Source organism: Elgaria multicarinata, chromosome 5, assembly GCF_023053635.1.
Source record: "Elgaria multicarinata webbii isolate HBS135686 ecotype San Diego chromosome 5, rElgMul1.1.pri, whole genome shotgun sequence".
NCBI lineage: Eukaryota > Metazoa > Chordata > Lepidosauria > Squamata > Anguidae > Elgaria > Elgaria multicarinata.
Window position 1 is genome coordinate 121,497,593 of NC_086175.1, and position 23,216 is coordinate 121,520,808.

Sequence of the window (23,216 nt, forward strand, 5' to 3'; positions counted from 1 at the left end):
ATTGAACCGCTTTATCATTGACGTTACTATTTTGTTTGACTGAACTGCCTTATAATTGGCGTTCCTATATAAAATAAGTCACTGTTTTGAAATTTGTTATAAATGTGGTTTGATTCAATTGTTATGTGGTTGTGTGCCTAGGGGCACTTCTTACCACTTGTGATTATCAACTGCAGCCTTCATGTGTACTGGCTCTAAATTACCATCCCCCAGCACACGTGATTCATATTTGGGAATCACTTACTGCTGGGTGATACCAGTTCATTATTGTGCTTGATCATCTAGGGTGGGGGGTAAATGTCTGCAGAATGTAGTGACTGCTAAGAATATAGAAACTGGCCTTCTCTGATTTACATAAACCCTTCAGCCCTTCAGCCCATGCGCAGGGCTGTCCAGGGTAAAAACGAAATGGTGCCTGAGCATCTGCAGAGTGACCAAGTGAATTGACTCTTGAGTTTGAAGTCTCATATGTAGCATGCTGTGAACTTCTGTCCGGTTTCCACAATTACTCAAAAACCCACCAGTATTGATGTTGCTTCTCTTTTGGCTTTTTTGACTGCTTTTCCCCTTTAAATGTAGTGTATTTCTAGAAGCTGTGATAGGCCTTCATGGTCCTTGACTTTGTTACTGTAACTTTAAAAAAAAGTTTTATGAAACATAGGGCCTAAACTGAGGTAGATGGTTCAATCGTACAAGGTTGCCCACTTTCAGTTGTCTGTACTATGTTAGAGCTGTATGTAGAATAAGCTTATCAATGATGCAATGTAGGATTCACACGGCTTTATTATGTCTGTGTGGTGTGTGTGTGTGTATGCATTTTTGTATGTGTGTACTTGGGAGTGGGGAGAGAAAAGTGGTGTGTTTATAGACTTATGCTTTTTTTAGGATTGTGCCTTTGTTTTTTTGTTTTTTGGGGGGGGGCGTTTTCTGGTAAAGGAAGTGACTCAATAAACCCATAGCCACTTAGAACTGTCCGTGCTAAACAGACCTTGCTGTAGATAAGTGATTGTGTTTTCAGTTGGGTATTGAGCCCATGTATAGGGGGGAAATAGATTTATTTGCACCACCCTGAACTCCTTGGAGGAAGGATTGGTTTGAAACGTAACAAGCAAGTAAAGGGGTTTGCATTGCTTAATTCTTGCTTGGATGTGTTGAAGCAAATACAGGTTGATGTGAAGGAGGTGCCAGTTTCCCACTAACATTCAGAAGAAACCACAATAGAGGTCTGAAACCAGGTGGGCTACCAAGTCAATCTAAGACTGAGCTCTGTAGGGAGGTGCTGATCCCCCTTTCTTCTTCTCTTGCTAGCCAGCAAAACCTATAGCTGGCCAGAGCCTTTCCTGGGAGGAAAAGGAGATTTATCAGAAACCTACGGAGAGCAATAGAGCCTGCATATGTGTCTTTTAGTTTCCTTGAAGTTCACTGCAAGTAAGCTGGCTAAAACGAAAATCCTGTTTTATCTCCTCCAAGAGCAAACATCAGTACTCCACCTGGTGGTCATCTGCATGGGCCAGTACTTGCCTGCCAGCCATGATTGCTCACCAATCTGGGCAACAAGTGGTTTAATTAGGATGGCCATATGGAAAGGAGGACAGGGCTCCTGTATCTTTAACCGCTGTATAGAAAAGGGAATTTCAGCAGGGGTCATTTGTATGCATGCAGCACCTGGTGAAGTCCCCTCTTCATCACAACAGTTAAAGCTGATGGAGCTATACTACAGTGATACAAAAGAGGACAGGGCTCCTGCAGCTTTAACTGTTGTGATGAAGAGGGAATTTCACCAGGTGCTGCATGCGTACAAATGACCCCTGCTGAAATTCCCTTTTCTATACAACAGTTAAAGATGCAGGAGCCCTGTCCTCCTTTCCATATGGTCACCCTAGTTTAATGCCAGTGCAGCCAGGAAGAGGCATAGATTTTCATCATACCCATACTGAAAATTGCGCCTGGGATAACTTTTCCTTTGTTATCTCAGGACAAAAACAGGCTGAAGTTACTCTGGAGCAGCAGAAGGTTATGTGGGGCCATTCTTTCCTATACCCCCTAAAAAAATTACCATGTGTGAACCCTGGATGCTAACCACCCGAAAATACACACACAGAGACATTGGCCCTCATTGCAGGTGTGCAGATGTAAGACCTGTTGCCGACAGAACCAAGACTAGCATTTTTCTTTCTTACGTAGGTGGACATTGGGCAAGCCAGTCGAACTGCATCCCTGTGTGCAACTCTTTATTTCTCCTCTTCTTTTTTGGTTAAGCTTTTAGTTACCCAACTTGAATTGTATCTGAACAGATGCGGAAGGAACTTCTTAGCGAGCTGAGACAAAAAATAATCATATTTTTCAATAAAGGAATTTGTGTGTGCATATTAACTTGTTAACAGCAATTCATAAAATCTGCACTTTTTATGAGGTTTTGAAAAATTCTATTTATAGGTACGGAACAATGGGTTTGTTAAAACTGTATAGCGTTTATACTTGCTGAAATTTCTTTCATTGTTATCAGTAGGAATTTTATTGGTTCAATAAAACTGGCAACAAAAAAAGTTCACCCTGTGATGTGTTCATTCTTAACACTTCAGTACAATGGATCTCTTGGAAAAAAGCTTTTGAAATTGATTTTATCGTAATTATTATGATTGCTGGATCATAATAATAGAGCCTGAGGTCATCCAGTGAAGCTGAAGAATGGAAGACTCAGGATAGGAAAAAGGAATTACTGATTGACATAGCTCGTGGTGAACAGGGGGTTGGACTTGATGGCCTTGTAGGCCCCTTCCAACTTTACTATTCTACGTTTCTATGAACCTATGGAATTCACTCCTTCAAGAAGTAGTGCTAGTCATCAGTTTCATCAGTTTTAAACTGGGATTAGACAAATTTGTGGAAAATAGGGTTATATCAGTGGCTTCTAGTCATGATGGCGCTATACTACCTCCAACATCTGAATGCCAGTTGCTGGAGAACATGCATTCATGTCCTGTTGCTGACTGCGCAAACAGAAAGCTGGACTAGATAGGTCTCTGGTCTGATCCAGCATGGCTGTTATGTTCTTCTTTAATGTGATGTGTTTTATTGTGTGATATAATTCACTGGCTTTCTTATCTCTGCTTTGAAGAGAAAAGTTAGTTATGTGCCTTCAAGTCAACTTCGACTTATGGCAACCCTATGAATCAGCGACCTGCAGTTGCATCTATTGTAAACCACCCTATTGAGATCTTGTAATTCCATCTCCGTATCTTCCTTTATGGAGTCAGTCCATCTCTTGCTTGGTCTTCCTCTTTTCCTTCTACCTTCTGCTTTCCCTAACATTGTTTTTTTCTAATGAGGAACAGAGGTAGTAGGAAAGTCTTTAAAAACAAAGGACTCAAACCTAGTCTTTAACTAATCTGAACACAAGAGGGCGCCGGAATGCTATAATAACTGGTAATACTCTTGTTCTAGGGTTGCTTGTGCCAGATAATTCTTGGTTTGTAACACTGAATTGGCTTACCTTAAACTAGGAACAGTGTTTTGATGCAAAAACTGGCCATTTAGAAGTCTCCACAGCATGCATTTCCACCAGGTTCAGAGGCAGTAAGCCTATATACAGCAGTTGCTGGGGAACATGGGTGGGAGAGTGTTGTTGCACCATGTCCTCCTTGTGGATCCCTGGTTGGCCACTGTGTGAACAGAGTGGTGGACTAAATGGGCCTTTGGTCTGATCAAGCATGGCCCACTATTAGACCTATTAATTCAGCAAATCAGAGCCTGTTACGCTTTCCCTGAGGTCTGCTGTTAATTATTCTCTCCCCTCTCACCCTTTGCCTCCATCTGCGTAATATACATCCATGACCAGTGCGGGCACCAACACAATGGATTAAATCAGGCGTCCCCAGCCTGGTGCCCTTCAGATGCGTTCGACTACAACTCCCAGGATCAATTGGTGGGCATGAATTTGTGGAAGCCTGAACTAAGTGTTGTGCCTGCTAGCTCTTTACACTCCAGAACAGGAGCGGAAGAAGCCTCCCTTGTTTCTGCCTAACATTGTAGCCCAGCAAAATTTCGAGGGCCACACATGCCCAGCCCCTGCTTTATAGGGAAGGCAATTTTAAGGCACAATCCTATATGTGTTTAGACAGGAAGTAGTCCAACTCCCAGAATGCTGGGCATTGTAGCTGAATATGAGCCAACAGTGTGATATGGCTGCAAGAAAGGCAAATGCTATTTTGGGCTGCATTAATAGAAGTATAGCTTCCAAATCACGCGAGGTACTGGTTCCTCTCTATTTGGCCCTGGTTAGGCCTCATCTAAAGTATTGCAGCCAGTTCTGGGCTCCACAATTCAAGAAGGACACAGACAAGCTGGAGCGTGTTCAGAGGAGGGCAACCAGGATGATCAGGGGTCTGGAAACAAAGCCCTATGAAGAGAGACTGAAAGAACTGGGCATGTTTAGCCTGGAGAAGAGAAGATTGAGGGGAGACATGATAGCACTCTTCAAATACTTAAAAGGTTGTCACACAGAGGAGGGCCAGGATCTCTTCTCGATCCTCCCAGAGTGCAGGACACGGAATAACGGGCTCAAGTTAAAGAAAACCAGATTGCAGCTGGACATCAGGAAAAACATCCTGACTGTTAGAGCAGTGCAACGGTGGAATCAGTTACTTAGGGAGGTTGTGGGCTCTCCCACACTAGAGGCCTTCAAGAGGCAGCTGGACAACCATCTGTCAGGGACGCTTTAAGGTGGATTCCTGCATTGAGCAGGGGGTTGGACTTGATGGCCTTGTAGGCCCCTTCCAACTCTGCTATTCTATGATTCCCCACCCCATCTGAACATGCATAGGATTGCACTCTTAGCCACTTCATTTTTGCTGCCCTTTTCAGTTTTTCTTCCTGCTTCTAAACAGGAAGAAAAACTGAGTTTCTAATCTGGCTAAATCATGGCCGAGCATACCAAACCATTGAACAGACAGCAGGTGTGATGTGAGAGTGGAGAACCTCACGCTGATATTCATAGGTTTGTGAAGACTGCACAACTCGCACCTCAGTGGGCTGGCAGTAGCCCCAAACTAATTTGGAGATAGGGAAGAAACCCCGAGGGGTTAACTGCAGGGTCGATCCAGGTTATACTTGAGCACTCATTTTGAGATTCTTGCAAGGGCCTAGTAACAGCAATGAGGTGGTGCCGCTTGTCTAACTCCCGTGATCAGTCCAGCCTGTTTCAGTCCAGCCTGGGGTGCACGAACCACGGCTCTCAGAGTGCCCAAGCCCTCTGCCACCCCTGCCAAATCCCCTCCCCAAAGATCCATCCTCATGTGGGTGGCTCGTTGGAAAGAGCAATCTGTATAAGGTTTGCCCCTCAGAGCAATTCCGGCTGCTAGCAGCGAGGAAAGAGTGATCTATATCAAGATCACATGGATTTTAATGCATATATCATAGAATCATAGAATAGCAGAATTGGAAGGGGCCTATAAGGCCATCTAGTCCAACCCCCTGCTCAATGCAGGAATCCACCTTAAAGCATCCCTGACAGATGGTTGTCCAGCTGCCTCTTGAAGGCCTCCAGTGTGGGAGAGCCCACAACCTCCCTAGGTAACTGATTCCACCGTCGCACTGCTCTAACAGTCAGGAAGTTTTTCCTGATGTCCAGCCGGAATCTGGCTTCCTTTAACTTGAGCCCGTTATTCCGTGTCCTGCACTCTGGGAGGATCGAGAAGAGATCCTGGCCCTCCTCTGTGTGACAACATTTTAAGTATTTGAAGAGTGCTATCATGTCTCCCCTCAATCTTCTCTTCTCCAGGCTAAACATGCCCAGTTCTTTCAGTCTCTCTTCATAGGGCTTTGTTTCTAGACCCCTGATCATCCTGGTTGCGTGCATGCATGCGTGTGACTCCCAAGCCTGTTTCACATACTGCATTCAGAGCCAAAAAAAAAGGTGGTGCACCCCTGATTTAAGGTCTTGTTCTCACAGCAGATAAACCTGTGTTCACTTACTTCAGACTACAGATGAGAGTTGGGGGTCACACATGATTGAACTCTCATCCATGTAAAAATAAATAAATCCCTGTATATACAGAACTAGCTCACTTGGGAGAAGGTTTGGCAAACAGACTAAAGTAGTAATTACACCATCTTTCTCGCCTTCCATTTGTTTGATCCAGCCTTGGGCGTTTTACATTTTGTTTTTATAACTATTTGTTTGCATCAGTTTCCACTGAACAGCTTTAAAACACAAAGAGGATTAAAAGAATAGCAAAATCAAATCCGGTTGTTGGTTCAAAATAATACGCTGCTTTTTTTTCAGAATGTGTGTGCATTGCAGCTTGTGTAAACTGTGCATGGGATGGAGTTCAGAACTATGCAGGACTCTGAAATCTTCCCCCCAGCCTCTGACCACCAGGTTCTGGGATTTCACCAGATTATGCCAACTTTCAAACCTAGTTTCTCAACCTTAAGATCTAGAAATTTGAGTTTTGAAAATAAAATAGAAAAGAAATTCATAGTATGCTGAATGCTCATAGAAATGTGTGTGTGTGTGTGTGTATGCTCTCTGTACTTTAACTGGTTCCTGCCAGACCAGGACACCTAGAGGTGCAGTTTACTTTATCATTGCATATCCAGGTCAGAAAATGCTGCATCGATTGAATTTATACCTGTTCAGCAGGTATCTAAGCCACAGTGTGTGTTTGGTAAAATGTGGCAACTCTGCTTTAAAAACCCTGCCACATATAGTCTAGAAGCAGCAGGTTCTAACCTGTGGGCTGGAGCAATTAAAGGTTCCTGTGAGAAGCCTACAGATAGTGAAAATACCATTTATTTTCTTTGACGGTGTATTTCCATAATGCCTTTCATGTAAAACATCTCAGTGCGGCTAACAATTAAAAATAAATAAAAGTTAACAATAAATACATTTTAAAGAAAACAACGTAACCCAACATAAAAGCAGCAGAGGAAAAACAAAAGTCAGATCAAAACTCTACAAGTGCAACCTGCAACGAAATGTTGCAGTCTTAAATACTCCTGTTCACTGTTTCAATCAGACAGTCCTACCCTCCTGCAGGATACTCCCATTCCTCACCCCAAGGTTTCGTGTTTCCGCCTCCCCAGCTACAAAAGTTGGTAAGAATTCCATGGCTACTGAGCATTCCCAATTTGCACTGAACTATAGTTGGGTGTCTCCTTCCCCCCTACTTGGCTTTTCGGAGGCTTGTTTTGTCCTTCTGCAAACCTTGAGGCTCCCATAAGCCTGTCGATACCTCCCTCTTGTGTGTGGGTGGTGGCTCTTTGGCTACAAAAGGATCCACACTCCACCACTGAACATTAGAAATAGAGGGAATAATACAACTTTGTAGCTTAAACATCCTGCACAAATAAAAAGGCCTTCCTAGGTAGGTCGTGGGCTCTTCCACACTAGAGGCCTTCAAGAGGCAGCTGGACAGCCATCTGTCAGGGATGCTTTAAGGTGGATTCCTGCATTGAGCAGGGGGTTGGACTCGATGGCCTTTTAGGCCTCTTCCAACTCTACTATTCTAGGATTCCTCTGGCACCCAGTGAGACTTCCCAGGGAGAACATATTGGAGCCAGGAAACTACAATGGAAAATACTCTGGCTGTGTTCAGAAAACACCTTAAACCACAGCTTTAACCATGGTGGTTAAGCCAGAAAGCCTCAATCACCATGGTTAAAAGCCATGGTTTAAGGTGTCTTCTGGACACAGCCTCTGTTGTGGGACACCACGCCCATCATTTCAGATGGTAGAGAGAACTGAAGAAGAGGTTCAGAGGAAGAGCTCCGTAACTGACCAGGTTTGTGTGGAAGAAGGCAGTCCTTATGTAAGATGGCTGCTTATTCATTGCCACATCACAGAACAACATTTGCATAGAATTTTTATGTGCCAATTCATATGCCCAGGTGAAAGTTTAGTAACTACTAGAATTTAATCTAAACAATGCAGCTCATCATACTGGGGAAAGGTGCAATGAGGTGACTTGTATGCCTTGCTGAGGCTGCTGTCCAGGTGCTAAACCTTGATGGGCAATTTCAAGGGCTCCGTTGAGTGTGGGTTGTTGAACTGTGGGTTATTGTGTGGTCTGAATGCAGAATGTTTTCTGCAGGATGGCTTGTTAACCACGCAGAGTGACTTGTTACCCACCGTGAACAACCCAACACCAAACCATGGGGGTTCTCAAGGTGGTTGGTTGGAGGAAAACAAGTCACACTGCACGGTTAGCAAGCCACCATGCACAAAACACACTGCATTCAGACAATATGATAACCCACGGTTCAACAACCCACACTTGAGTGTAGGTTACTGTGTTGTGTGAACCCAGACTTAAGAGTTCTTTATCGCTAAACCAGACTTGAACTGGACTGCCCTTCGAATAAAGGATTGCCCTCTGCAAAGTAGGGCAGATGGCCACTCCACCCTCAAGTTAACCTGATCCCAAGCCATAGAGGCCTTTAAAGCACAAAACTAGCATGTTGAACTGAGCCCAGAAACAGATAGGGGACCTGCATGGTTGTTGTGATCACAATTAGTAATCCAGCTGCCTGATTTTATATGAACTGCGTTTTCTGAATCGTTTCCAAAGGCAACCCCACGTGGAACATATTACAGGAATCCAGGTTTCCTCAACTTGGGGAAGGCTGCAAATAATCCAGTTTGGATGTCAAGAAGAGGTTTCAATGCAGACCTTCGAAACAGAAGCCAGTAAACTTCGGACGCTCCTGAAGGACACTTCATAAGGCTGCCTTTCCTAACCTGGTGCCCTCCAAATGTGTTCAAGATCTTTGAACCCACCCCCACAATCAGATTCTTTCCTTATTCCAGAGACTAAGGACTTAGGGGGCGTTCAGTCACAGCTGAGAAGCCCATGCATTTTCATACATACTAGTCAAGATGGTCTATGTTTCTCTCATATTCAGAGTGTTTCATATTTCTGAAAAGACTTGACAAGATACTGGAAGGTCAATCAGCCCACCAAAGCTGCAGGTTTTACAATAAGTGAACTTTTAATTTGCCATAAAATTCCCCTTGGACGCCACGTAGCTCACCCATGTTACCAGAACATTGGTTCATCACTGATAATGTCACCACAATAAATACTTATAGGAACAGCTGGAGATTAGCAACGTATCGGAAAGTATTGCTTCGTTTGGGGTGGGTGAGGAAGGGGGGAGTTCTTTGCCGTTAGGTTTCACGCTGCTTTTAAGCGCCAGACACAATCTTAGGAAGAAATCTTTTGGCTATCTGAGAAACAACATAATTTAGGCCCTTTACAATGCTAGTCGTGGCGTTAATGATGTGGAGGAACAACCCACCGACGCCTGTAGCGATATCTTTAAGGACAGATGGGATTGCACCCAGCACATAAAACGGGAAGGACACGATATCCAGGATCAAGCAGACAGGGATACTAATAACCCTGTACATAGCCATTAGAACATTGTAGATGTTGTTCGCAATGCCATTCAGGATGTTGACAGCCACCCGGAACACGTCAATAAAGACATTCAGCAGCGCAGTGAAAATCGCTTTGATGAAAGTGCACACGCTCCTGATAATGCACCTGACGATGCGAAACAGAAGACAAAAGATAAACTTCACTCCTTGGCAAATCAGGTAGAAAAAACTCTTCAACCATTGGAAGAGTGGGACCATGAAGTAATTAAACAGTTTCTTCAGAAAGCCATCACCCTCCTTCTTTGTGGTGTCTTTCTGGTGGCTCTTGGTGGACTTTTTCCCTTGTATTATCGGTTTTTCAACCCGGGTCTGTTTCGCCGAGCGCAACACTGTCTCCAGTTTCTTGGGGTCGTGCCTGTCTTGGCCGCAGTTGTTCTTAAACAGCTGGGCTCCTGCAGAAAGGTTCTTCTCGAGTGCTTCCACAGTGACGTCTTCCAGGCGGCTCTCGGGGGCCACTGGTTTAACAAATCCCACAGACCAGGCCTCAGAGCCATCGTCACAGCAGGCCGCCAGCCAGAGGAACTCGGGGACTGCGACTCTGTCTTTCACTCGGAGGGTAGAAGGAACGGCTCCTGAGAGGAGATAGAGGTCCTTCCCGTTTTCACAGTGAGGAGCCAAACTTCGGCCTACCAGGTTCTTGACCTCCCAGTGCCAAACCTCCTGAAGAGGAGGGGTCATCGGCACAGCATTGGTCAGCGTGTGGGTGGCTACCTGGTGGTCATCCTTGTGAAGGGAGCTGGGGTTGAGTTGCCCCCTCTCATAGCCAGAGTCCACGTAGTCTGCAGTGAGGGCCTGGTTCACTCCCAGGTTGTCCACTGAACCTGTCACCTCAGCTTCGGGCATCATTCCTTCCAAGCCATTTTCAGGATCATCTATCTGAAATAGGAATACAATCAATCATTCAATTTGGACTCGAAACAAAATTCTGGACCCCTATTTACAATCTAGGAGAGTCCTAGATGCATCTTGAAAGGATCTCGGCATCTGATAATATGAATACCTGCACCTCCTCTTCCATTTTCCATTTTAAGACTGTAACTCAGGAGTGGGCAACATGTAGCTTCTGGATATTCTGGCCTACAACTCCCACCAGCCTTAGCCAGCATAGGCAATGGTGAGGGATCATGGGAATAGAAGTCCACAGCTTGAACTTTTTTGTCCCCACACCCTTCTCCCCCATTTACTATCGTGACTGATGAAGAGTTCTGGAGAACATTTATATCCTGCCCTATATCCTTGGGATCTCAGGGCAGTGTACAGATAAAATCAAACAGTATAAAATAATAAGTAATGTACACAGCCAAAAACTTATTAAACCATTAACAAGCTAAAAATAGTACAAGATTTTAAAAGAATAAAAACAAAACTGCCGTTTTAGGCAAATTTAGCCATCAAAGGCTTTGATGAAAAACCATGTTTTAACTTGGTGTCAGAACAAGCCCAGCGTTGGCGCCAGGCGGGCCTCCAAGGGGAAGGCTTTACACAACCAGGGTGTCACAACAGAGAAGGCCCTCTCCCATGTCCCACCATGATGTATGTCTCGCGTTGGTGGGACGCAGAGGGCTTTTCCAACAGATCTCAAATCTCGGGCAGACCTATATAGGGAGGCGCTCTCTCTAGTATCAAGGTCCCAAGCTGTTGAAGGCTTTAAATGTCATTGCCAACACCTTGAACTGCACCTGGAAGCATATAGCATGCACACATTTTTGTGACCTTTGCTTGGCTTATAAAGGTACTGGCCAAATATGGATTTTGGAATTTGGTGGCTGAGTGGTTGGGGTGTCCCTAAGCAGTATTCCATGCCATCTTGACCAATCATTGCTTTGTTGCCACAAGCAATGCAGAATTAACAGGCGGCAACCATTTGCCTCTTTATATTGAGACATGTTTAGCACATGCCATTTTGCTGGAATCAGAAGGTGCCACTGGAAAGTTTTGTCCTGAGTCACCCGAAGGAATGCGTGTATCCCCCCCGCACACTCCTCCAGGACAAGGATGTCTCTTCCAAATGACATTCTTAGGAGCTTAATTGTGTGTTCCATCCAGGAATGTTTCAGGAAGGTTCTGCTTATGGAACAGCACAGTTGTGCATACCAATGGAGTGTCAGAGAGGCCACACCTTATCCCCAGGATGTTTCACTATCAGGCACTGAGCATGTCACGCATGACTCATGGCTTGGGGCGGAAATCCCAAAGCCTTCACTGGCCTGTCCATAACTCTCTCCTGATGCCCACTTAACTTTTAAACAAGCAAATACCAGTCTGAAAGTCATGGTCTCTGACCTGGGTCCTTGCTCCCAGATCTAGGATGCCTGACTGTGGCTGCACAGTGTCTACCCAGTGGCATTCTGTACATGCTTACAGACCCTCTTGTCTCTATTACTACTTTGCATACTCTAGGATAGAACTGACTCTCCTTCCACTCTGGAAAGAGCTGGGCCTATTTAGAGTGGGAAAGGGAAGACTAAAGGAAGCCCTCTTCAAATATCTGAAAGGATGCCATCCAGGAAATTGTGCAGGCTTTCACTGTTACCCCAAAGGGCAGAACTAGAACTGAAGGGTGAACAATTCAAAGAAGCAGATCCTGGCTAAACTTTAGGAGACCGTTCCTAATAGTAAGAGCTGTTGGACGGTCAAAAAGGCTGCTGTGGGAAGTGGTGGGCTTTCTTTCACTTCAAGTAGAGGCTGCTCATTGATGCTGGCATTGCAAGGTTCCTACATTGCATGGGGGTTGGACTAGATGACCTCCAAGGACCCAACCAACGCTGAAATTCTATGATGCCACGGTGCTGACTCCGTGCTCAAATTGGAGCCCCAACTGTTGATAATCAGGCAGCCTTGCATTAAACAGCAGGTGCAGCATCCCCCACCGTTTCTGCTTCTGAAGGATGCCATGGGTAGATGGAGTGCCTGCAATACAAAAGCGTCTTGCCAGCCTTCTCTGCTCCGTTCTTGTTAATGAGGGAGCAAGAGACGCTCACGCCGCTGCGAAGATGTCTGGACTGCTGCAGTTGCTAAACAACTTGTTGGCTGCGCAGTGGTTGCCTGGCAACCACACTGTCCTCGCGCACATCCCAGTTCTTCTGCCAGCTCCTGCAAAAATGGCTGCATTACGCTTGATCAGGATGGAGTGCAGATTTCTGCAAGGAGAGAATGGTGTGTCCCTCTTTGGGGCCTCGGATTGAGGACAAACACGTTATTAAATGTGTGTCAGACAGTGCCGACTCCAGGTTTTTGAGGGCCTTTAGGCAGAACACCCACAGTGGGGGGACTTTGTACCTGCTGTTTAATGCAAGGCTGCCTGGTCATCAACACGCAGGGCTCAATCTGAGCATGGAGTCAGCACCATGGAATCATAGAATGTGAGCATTGGGTGGGTCCTTGGAGGACATCTAGTCCAACCACCATAAAATGTAGCAGTCTTGCAACTCCAGCATCAATAACCAGCCTCTACTTGAAAAGAAGGGGAGTCCACCGCTTACCATGGCAGTCTTTTCCACAATGACCCTGTTCAGACGACATGCTAAGCCACCATGGTTAAGCATTTTGAGCTAAACATGGCCCTGATCAGAAGACACCTTAAAGCATGGTGGTTAAGGCTTCTTTTGGCAACTAAACAACCTTAAGCCCCATGGTTTAAAGTGTCTTCTAAACAGGGCCATTATGGCTTAACGTGTCACGTGTGAACCATTCCTAACCATGATTACATAACCACGGTTTAAAAACACTCACCAACCATTTGGTGCAAAAGGTTAGCAGCCTAACCATGGCTTAGGATGTTGTCTGAACAGACCCAGTGAGGCTGGCTTCATATTGCCATTGTCACCATCTCCTCTTGCTCCTCAATCTTCTTCTCATTGCTGCTACTACTTATAGAGAGCCAGTGAGCAAGTAGGCCGTGGCATCTACTGCTCCCCACTGCCACCATTGCCTAGGCCAGAGCAAGAGGCAGGTGAATAAGCAGGTTGCCATGGTGAAGAGGAGGAGAAACTCCAGGGCGCTTTTGTCAGTGGGTCCCTGCTGGACCCTTGGCAGGTGCCTGACCATATCAACCTTTGATGCCGACCCTGGTGACAGATCCCACATCAGGAAATTATTTAGGGTGGCCATATGGAAAGGAGGACAGGGCTCCTGTATCTTTAACAGTTGTAAAGAAAAGGGAATTTCAGCAGGTGTCATTTGTATGTATGCAGCACCTGGTGAAGCTCCCTCTTCATCACAACAGTTAAAGCTGCAGGAGCCCTGCTGTCTTGAGCAGATACAAGAGGGCAGGGCTCCTGCAGCTTTAGCTGTTGTGATGAAGAGGGAACTTCACCAGGTGCTGCATGCATACAAATGACCCCTGCTGAAATTCCCTTTTCTTTGCAACTGTTAAAGACACAGAAGCACTGTCCTCCTTTCCATATGGCCACCCTAGCTGAAGGTGGCGGGGAGAGATCAAGTAGCTGTGAGAAGAGTATTTTCTGTTTAATTAGGGGGAGGGAGGTTTGGGGGTTAAGTGCAGGAGTAAATTAAAGGTGCACATTATAGCTTGCGCGAGAATATTTGGGATTCCAAATTGGAGACGCAATGTACCCAAAGCCTGGGACTTCAGAGGGCTTGGCAAAAGGGACTCCCTTTTTTCTGGCCATGCCTTAAATAGCTGCATACCTGACAAGTTTAGCAGGTTCAGCTTTTCCCCATCATTGCAGGTTCACACAAGGAGAAACTTCACCTGATAAATTCCCAGCTGTTATAGGCCAAAGAGCCATACCAGGAAAAGGTAGCAGCCTGTCTCATACATAATCACAGGCTATGGCAAGGGTAGGTGACCTGGAGACCTCTAGGTATTTTGGACTATCATTCCCATCAGCACCACCCAGCATGGGCAATGGTCAGGGATTTTGGGAGTTGTAGTCCAACATCTGAGGGACACCAGGTTGCCTTCGCCTGGCATACCGTGTCAGGGAACAGGGCTGGCACCAACACTTGGTCTTCAGCAGCTGTCGGGGGGGGGCGTTAATTTGTTCCCCCTGTCCCAGCATTCTAAACAGCTGGATTTAGTCACCTATAAGAATGTAAGAAAAGTCATACTGGATCAGACCAAAGGTCCATCTAGTCTTGTGCTCTGTTCTTGCAGTGGCCAACCAGCTATCGACCAGGGACCCACAAGCAGGACACAGTGCAACAGTTCCCTTCCACCCATGTTCCCCAGCAAGGCTTGCTGCCTCTGATACTGGAGGTATCACATAGCCTTCAGCACTAGTAGCCATTGATAGCCTTCTCCTCCAGGAATTTATCCAACCCCCCCTTAAAACCATCAAAATTGGTGGCCATCACAACATCTTGTGGTAGTGAATTGTACCCTTTTAACTTCCCACAATGCTCCTGGCCTTGCATCACTCTGAGGCTTCCTGGGAAATTAAAGAACCGCTAGACAGCTACCCAACTGTGTTTGGAGGACTGCTACTGTCCTGAGGCCAGATCAAGCTGCCAACACCCATTGACAGAGGAGGGCGCCTACCAGAGGACCCTCTGCCTGGGACTCCCTCCATCCGGCACCTGATCTTAATTGCACTCATGTCCTATTTGCGGGCTTCTCACAGGCACCTGGTCAGCCACTGTGTGAACTAGGGGGGCTGTATGGAAAGGGGGGACAGGGCTCCTGTAGCTTTGCTGTGTAGAAAAGGGAATTTCAGTAGAAACGAGGCACAGCCGCTTGAACACTGAACGTGCGTACTGAAATAGCAACGGACCTCTCCTCCTCAGACGCCCTGAATTTGAAACATTTCTTATCGGCAAGCATTCTGGACTCTCCTTTCCCTCCTCGCTGGCTGAACTCTTCGATATTTCTGCGCGTTCCTCCACCACGAGCCCGAAAGATCAATAAAGCAAAGAACCCCCACCCTGCGGTGAGTCAGCAGCCATCAGCGATACCCCTCAGAGATGATGTCAGGAGAGAGGGGTGTGTGTGAAATCTTTGGCTGACGGTTCAGTTCTGTACGACTGGAGTTTGTTTCTTCAAGGTCCCACGGGAACCCGGCTGAAACATTAACGCGCCGAGCAGCATTTCCCTCGGAACGCTGCTGCTGCATCTGCAGTCCCCTGCCTCCCTTTCCCAGCTCCGAAGATTAGAGCATCAACCAGCCCTGCCCACATCAGCGCCAGCAGGAAGTGCAGTGCGCATTCGCTCCTAGCGCAAGGCAGGGCAGCGAAGAGGGCTATCGCTGGGGAGCATCAGCTGGGATCGGCGCATGCTTACAAGCGTCACTGTGAAACAGGCTGCTGTGCCTGATCAGCTCCCTTGACAATGCCTCCCTTGACGGCTCTCTGCTGAAGAGGAGCTGGGCAGTTACAAAGGGAGATGTTTGTGCATGAAGAGCAGCAGTACCACCACCATCACCCTGTCCTGTCCTTTCCCTATTCATTTTGGACTCAAGCCTTTTTCTGTTTCCAGAAGACAGTTTGTGAAGGGTGCGGGAGAGAAGCTGGTGCAGCCTTTGCCTCCCTTGGGAAGAAGGCGCCCGCCCCTTCCCTGGTGGGAACCGTCACCGGCGGGCAAAATTCTAGAAAACATCCTGAGATTCCGCAGAAGCTTATCGAAGATCCCCAGTGAGATCAGTGGATCATAGACCAGGGCAGACTGTGTGCCCCTATTTACTTCCCGCTGTCGTGTGCAGCCGCAGAGAGGGCACGGGGAGCACACTCGTGGGACAATGGCGAGGCCCACCAGGCATGGGCCGAGTTCCCCCAGAATCCTCTGCAACCACACAGGGTTGTGTGGCAGGGATCGCTCAGAGACAAACCAGAGGTTACTTGATTTGTAAGGCCAGGTCTAGTGGTTGTTTATAAATTTAAATTCCAGACCGGAGGTTGGGGTGGGGGATTTTCATTGCAGCCACAGTGTGTAGAGAAGGGATGCCTTCTCTTGTCAGCCAAAATCCTGACAAAAATCACACACAACTAAGTGCAGTGAATGGGGGTGGGGGCGTAATGTTGGAGCTGTCAATCATATCACACAAACCCCAACTGCAGGCTGAAGTGCTTCAGCCCAGACCCAGTAGTCTAGGAAACATTATAATCGCTCCTCTGCAGCTTGATCTTGCATTGGGGCATTACAAAATTGAAAAATGATTTGAACAAAAAAAAATGCACTTAACTGCAAATTAGCACATGGCTGTCTTTTTGAAATGCAAATTGGAGTGCTTCCCACGCCCTTTGATTTTGTCAGAGTTTGGATATGCTAACCAGCTACCATTTCTGAGTGGAAAATGCTTTCGGATGCTTCTGTTACAATTTCCTCCATATCTTTCTTAAGACTACAGGTTCATCGCCTCATTGAGAACTGATCCCAAAACTCATGTTTGCTTTGACATCCCTTGAGCTATAGAAGAGGCGCTGACCACTGGCTCCTTGACCGAAAGAGGGCTTTCTTTGATAAGCCTTATGAACCCTTGAAAATGATATTTATTTATGTGCATGTATGCACAACTGCCAGAGGGGAAACTGTAGATTATCTGTTGAGATGGGGAAAACATTGTTCCTTCATCTTGGCCCATTGGGGGGGGGGGGAGACCCTGAAATGGTGGTTCACCACCACCCCTTGAGCTAAAACTAAAATCCTACCCCAGAAGGATTTAGAATTGTGTGACTGCTTAACAGTACAATCCTATACCCATTTTCCAGGGTGTAAGCCCCATTGAATTCAATGACATTTACTTCTAAGCAGACATGTATAGGCTTGGGCTCTAAATGTACAATCTAACAGATGTTGATGGGCCTGTAAGCATGTGTGGGTCCTTTTTAAAACAGGGCATAAAATGATGCTACCTCTGTTTCCCACCCAACTTGTACTTCTTTTCCTGATTATTTCTACAGCATCTTTTAGCATGTGCTGAAGGACTTTGCTTTATTTATCCTGCCAAACCATAACTCTGTCAGGCTGGTGTGTGTATGTGTGTGTGAGTGAGTGACTTGCTAAAATGATTTTGAAGCACGCATTAAAAAAAAAAAGACCCTTGTATAGTGGTGCACATATGTAATTTTAGACTTTGGATTTAAGGTGCAATCTGTCTGGATTACTGCAATGTGTTCTATATGGGGCTGCCTTTGAAAACGGTCCAGAAACTTCAGCTGGTACAAAACAGGGCAGCAGGTTTACTAAAAGAGTCTGGCCAACTTTTTATTCACTCAGTATTTTAACACTTAATTTTAACTTAAATTTAAATTATACTGTTTTAACTCTGTATTTTAACCTTATATCAATTTTGCTGCGTGGTTTTATCCTGGTTGTGCTTTTTATATTGTATTTTGTATTTGTATTTTTAACTTGTTGGTTGTTTTATGATGATTTTAATTTTTGTGAACCGCCCAGAGAGCTTCGGCTATTGGGCGGTATAAAAATGTAATAAATAAATAAATAAATAAATAAATAAACGGGACCACATCACGCCAGTCCTTTTCTAGCTTCACTGGCTGCCACTCCAGGTCCAGGCCTGATTCAAAGTCCTAAATGGCTTGGGGCCAGGCGATCTGAAGGAACACTTTCTCCCATCTGTGCCTGCCCAGACCCTAAGGTCATCCTCAGGGATCCTTCTCCATGAGCTCCTGTCAAAGGAAGTGAGGCAGGTGGCTACCAAGAGGGCCTTCTCTGCTGTGGCACCCCAGCTGTGGAACGAGCTCCCTAAAGAGGTTCGCCTGGCACCTACACTATACTCTTTTAGATGCCAGGGTGAAGACCTTTTTATTTTCTCAGCATTTTAATAGACAAGCAACTTAATTTTAAACTTGCTGCTTTAAATTTGTATTTTAAATCTGTATTAATTTCTGCATTGCTGATCGATTTTATCCTGGTTATGTTTTTTTATTGTATTTTATATTGTGCTTTTATACTGTTGGTTTTACATTTTGAATGGTTTTTATGGTTTTACTTTCTGTAAACCGCCTAAAGAGCTTCAGTTATTGGGCGGTATAAAAATGCAATGAATAAATAAATAAATCCAATGCATGTTTAGACAGAAAAAAAGTCCTATAACCCCCAGCATTCCACAGAAAACATGGCTGGCTTTTTCTGTCTAGAGAGGCATAGGATTGCGTCCTTATAGCCCCAACCTTTAGAAGGCCATGCATATTATTTCAGTTGTGAAGCACATAACTACCGTCTGACTTTCCTGCCCTATCCCATGCTTTTAAAATGCTTCAACATTCCTGATATGTTAGAAGTACGATAGTAACAAAACTGTTTGCCAATCCTGATTTTTTTTTTAAAAAAAACCTCTCTTAGCATGGGCAGTTTTGCATTTTAAACTCACTTAAATCATAGCACCCCATGACTACAGGAATAAAATGGAGTTTGCTTCTTCCCTTGCCACCCTTGGGTGGACATTTGAGGGCCCCGTGGTTTGCGGGGCCATGGATTTGGGCCCCATGGTCCAGACACAGTTGCGCCACTGTACTGTTAATAGGCCACACGTTACTGGTAAAATGCCACACATTTCTCACAGGAAACTCAGAATGTGTAAATGACAGGCCTGCATCCTCCAATGTCTGTGCACACATGCTCAGGAGACCAATTGAGTGTTACGCAGGTCCACCCGTGGGCAAACCACATGATAGCCGCAAAACAGCTGGGAGCCACTTTTAGACAGAGCGTCACATGGTATCTAGCATGGACGGAATGCTGATTTAGAAACAGGGAGCCCTGGGTCCAAATCCCTGCTCACGAAGCTTTCCAGGGTAGCTTAGGGTGTCACAATCTTTCAACCGCTTTACCTCCTAGGATTGTTGCGAGTATAAAATGAGAGGTCATCATGAGCTCCTTGGTGGGATACGCACCTAGCCAATGTGGAACCACCACATGATATAAGAAACATGGAGCTGCTCTTAAGCAGGTCATTTGTGTGTGCCATCGCTCCCCCTCCCCGCTCCAAAACATGCAGTTCTCGATCCTCCCAGAGTGCAGGACACGGAATAATGGGATCAAGTTACAGGAAGCCAGATTCCGACTGTCCATCAGGAAAAACTTCCTAACTGTTAGAGCAGTACAACAATGGAACCAATGACCTAGGGAGGTTGTGGGCTCTCCCACGCTTGAGGCCTTCAAGTTGCAGCTGGACAGCCATCTGTCAGGGGTGCTTTAGGGTGGATCCCTGCATTGAGCAGGGGGTTGGGCTCGATGGCCTTGTAGCCCCCTTCCAACTCTACTATTCTATGATTCTATGAACATGCGTCCTGACATCATTGGGCTCCCCAACACAAGGTATGTTGTATTACCCCAACCTCCCCCAACCTGAAACCCTCTGGATGTTTTGGACTCTGGATGTTTCCCTCAGCCCCATAGGCAATGGTCAGGATGGTGGGAAGTGGAGTCCTAAATGCTTAGACTCCAAAACATCCTCCAGGTATGGGAAGACTGAACTATATACACTATAGATGGGAAAAGGAGAACTTGACAGAGAGCTGCAGGTTTGCTCAGCAGCCTGGTTTTGAGTGGTTTTGGTTTGTAACATGTCATTATGGAATGCCAAAGGCGCACAGCTACATAAGAACATAGGGAAAGCCCTGCTGGATCAGACCAGGGGTCCATCTAGTCCAGCACTCTGTTCACACAGTGGCCGAACAGCTGTCGACCAGGGACCAACAAGCAGGACATGGTGCAACAGCACCCTCCCACCCATGTTCCCCAGGAATTGATGCACACAGGCTTACTGCCTCAAATACCTGAGATAGCACACAACTATCAGGGCTAGTAGCAACCAATAGCCGCCTCCTCCAGAAATTTACCCACTCCCCTTTTAAAGCCATCCAAAGTGGTGGCCATCACTACATCTTGTGTTAGTGAATTCCTTAGTTTAGCTTGCACTGTATGAAGAAGTCCTTCCTTTTATCTGTCTTGAATCTCCCACCAATCAGCTTCATGGGATGACCCAAGATTCTAGTATTAGAGGGAGAAAAATGTCTCTTTATCCACATTCTCCACACCATGCATAATTTTGTATAAGACTATCATGTCTCCTCTTCCCCTCATTTATTCCAAGCTAAACAATCCCAGCTGTTGTAACCTTCCCTCGTAGGGGAGGTGCTCCAGACCCTTGACCATTTGAGTTGCCCATTTCTGCCCTTTTCTACCCTTGTCAAAGAACCGAGATGGGCTGCACCTCCCTGCCAGGGCTCTGCTCGGCCGTGGCAGGATGCATGAAAGGATTTGGAGATCAGCACTGAGGCTGCATCTTCCACACCCACCCAGTGCTCTAGTTCTCCACATCCTGTTGACCTATGAGAACATCAGGAGGGCACTGCTGGGTCGGACCAACGGCCTACTCTAGCGAGTATTTCTGTTTCCCACAGCAGCCAAATACCTGGATACCCGATGGAGCACCTTTTCCCTTACATGCCTGCCTGGGTATTAAGATCAAGTGGGGACGGGCTCTTGTTGGTGCCACATTGTGGTCCTTCCTCATTTACGATCATCATTGACTCTTACAAACTTGCAGCATCAACTAAACTTGCAGCCCAGGCTTTCAATGGAATCCTGGAAACTGACTTCTCCGTAACCATTTCCAGAGGGGAGCTTGGCTTATTGTAGCAAAAACAACCAATAGTCCTGTGTCCAGGGCTGGCGCTTCCATAGAAGCCAGTTAGGCGGCTGCCTAGAGTGCCAAGGTCGGCACCCCCAGAAGTCGCCCTCCCACTCCCAGAGCCGCTCTGGCCGAGTGAGGGCAGCTTCCAGGTGCGCCGTTCCGAAGCCTTCCGCCCTGCTCCCCAGCGTCCCTGGCTTGGCTTCAGCTGAGGGCTCCCAGCCAAACCCAAGCCGGGACGCTGGGGGGAGGGAAGGAACGACTCCACGTTCTGACTTCACGTGCATGCCGAAAGTCAGAACGTGGAGCCGTTTGACTGCCCTCCCCCAGCTTCCCGGCTTGGTTTCGGCTGGGGGCTCCCAGCCAAAGACAAGCCGGGACGCTGGGGGGCAGGGGCGGTGAACGGACGGAATTGGAGCTGCCCACCCACCCCACCGCAGTGTCCCGCCAAGCCAGGAGGACTTCAGGCGAGGGACAGGTAACCTGTCTCCGCCTACCTGGGGTGGGGGGGATACGGTGGGTGGGTGTGAAAGCAGCTCACCTTGCCTAGGGCGCAAAAAGGCCTGGCACCGGCCTTGCCTGTGGCATCTTAAAGACGAACACATTTATTCCAGCCTGCACTTCTGTGGACTGTCGTCCGCTTCATCCAAAGCATCCACAGAAGCTTAGGCCAGAATAAATCCATTCAACTTTCAAGGCGCCACAAGAATCTTGGCTGCTTCAACACACCTGTGTTTCTGTTCTCCCCCGCTGTGCTGTTTTATGATTGGATGCCGTACTATTTTATCACGTCTCAGGGTCAGCCATACCACGAGGCAGCACGAAGCAGTGAGCTCAGGCAGCAAATATGTGGCGTCCTAAAAAGGCAGCCTGGTATTGATTTTTAAAAATATAGGTATTATATTTCTACTGATGGGGAGAGATGTTCTGCCATTTGGCTGGCTTTGGATGGTACGCACCTTGATGGTGGTGGTGGGGGATTTGCCGCTGTACCTCAGGCCAGGTTGATTTTGTACCCCTGCTCTGGGGTTATTTTTAATTATGAAAAGCAGATCAGAAACGGTATCGATGAATGAATCCCCTGTTCAAAGCCAGGGCATGGCGCATCTTGGGGCAACGGGTTCCACATACCTCTGGGTTTAAGGTAACACCAGATGGAACCGTTCCAGAACCCTCTGGCTCTTCCTAAAATCTCCATCCGCTTGGCAAAATTGTCTTTGCATCCCACCCCCTTCCCCGGGGCCCCTTCTTCGGGGGCCCTTCTCCCACCACCCCCACCCCACGAGGCTCACCTGCGGTTCCACCAACCACTTCTCCTCCTCGTCCGGATCCGCGGAAGCGGCTTCTTCCTCTCCTGCGTACCGAAAAGCCGCGTAAAGCGGGATCTTGTCCTGCGTGCTGTACAGGGTGGCGAAGCGCGGCTCCTGCTTGAACTTCTGGCAGATCCTCACGGGCGCGGCAGCCGGCAGCAACCCCTCGGGGGGCGCCCCCTGGTAGAAGAAGGCGTCGCAGTCCGCGAAGCCCGCCGGGGCCACCACCACTTCGCCCCTGGCCGGGCCGGGCCAGGCCACCGCGGCCAGCAGGCACAGGCGGAAGACCGAGAGCCACATTTCGGCGGGGCGATGCCTTGGCTTTCTCCCGGGCGAAAGGAAGGGGCGAGCTGCCGTTCTACCACAAGTGCCGCGCTGCTCCGAGGGAGAGAGAGAGAGGCGGAGGGAGGCTGCGATCCGGACGAGGATCAGCGCGAGTTTGAGCGGCGCAGCCTTCCGCAGGCGCCTGAAATACGACACCGCCGCAAGCCGGCGCTCGCCCAGCCTTCCCCCCTCACGCAGCAGCGCCGTGTGAGCGCGCCCCGGGCACGTGAAGAGCGCGCGGCGCTGAGCTGCGCCACGGGCGCGCCGCTCGGCGCTCTGCACGCGCTCAGAGTCACGAGGGCCCGCGGGAAGGGGCGGAGAGAGAGATCAGAATGCTTCTTCTTTTTCCTTCTCGCTTGCTTTCTCTTCCTTTTCCTCCCCCCCCCTCCCGCCACGCTGCGTCATCGAGTCGCCGCGACTAGCCCCGGCTAGCTGTTGATGTTTTTTTGGCTCCTGGCCACAGCTGTGGTGACAGAAGGGAAGGGCGGAGAGAGGGAGAACCGCATTGCAGTCGGGATCCCCACCGGGCAGTGGCAGCTGGTGGCTCCGATGTCAGTGAGGCTGTGAATCCCCTCTGGGTTTCAA

General features: G+C 47.5%; 1 protein-coding gene across 1 annotated transcript; it reads right to left on the reverse strand.

The window, feature by feature from the left end:
- Positions 1–8,972: 8,972 nt before the first annotated feature.
- Positions 8,973–22,892, reverse strand: ENDOD1 (endonuclease domain containing 1). Its single transcript, XM_063127163.1, has 2 exons — positions 22,290–22,892; positions 8,973–10,318 (listed from the first exon to the last, which is right to left on the reverse strand). Exons 1-2 carry the CDS (start codon positions 22,605–22,607, stop codon positions 9,188–9,190), a joined length of 1,449 nt encoding a protein of 482 aa, XP_062983233.1. The 5' UTR covers positions 22,608–22,892; the 3' UTR covers positions 8,973–9,187.
- Between the last annotated feature and the right edge of the window lie 324 nt (positions 22,893–23,216).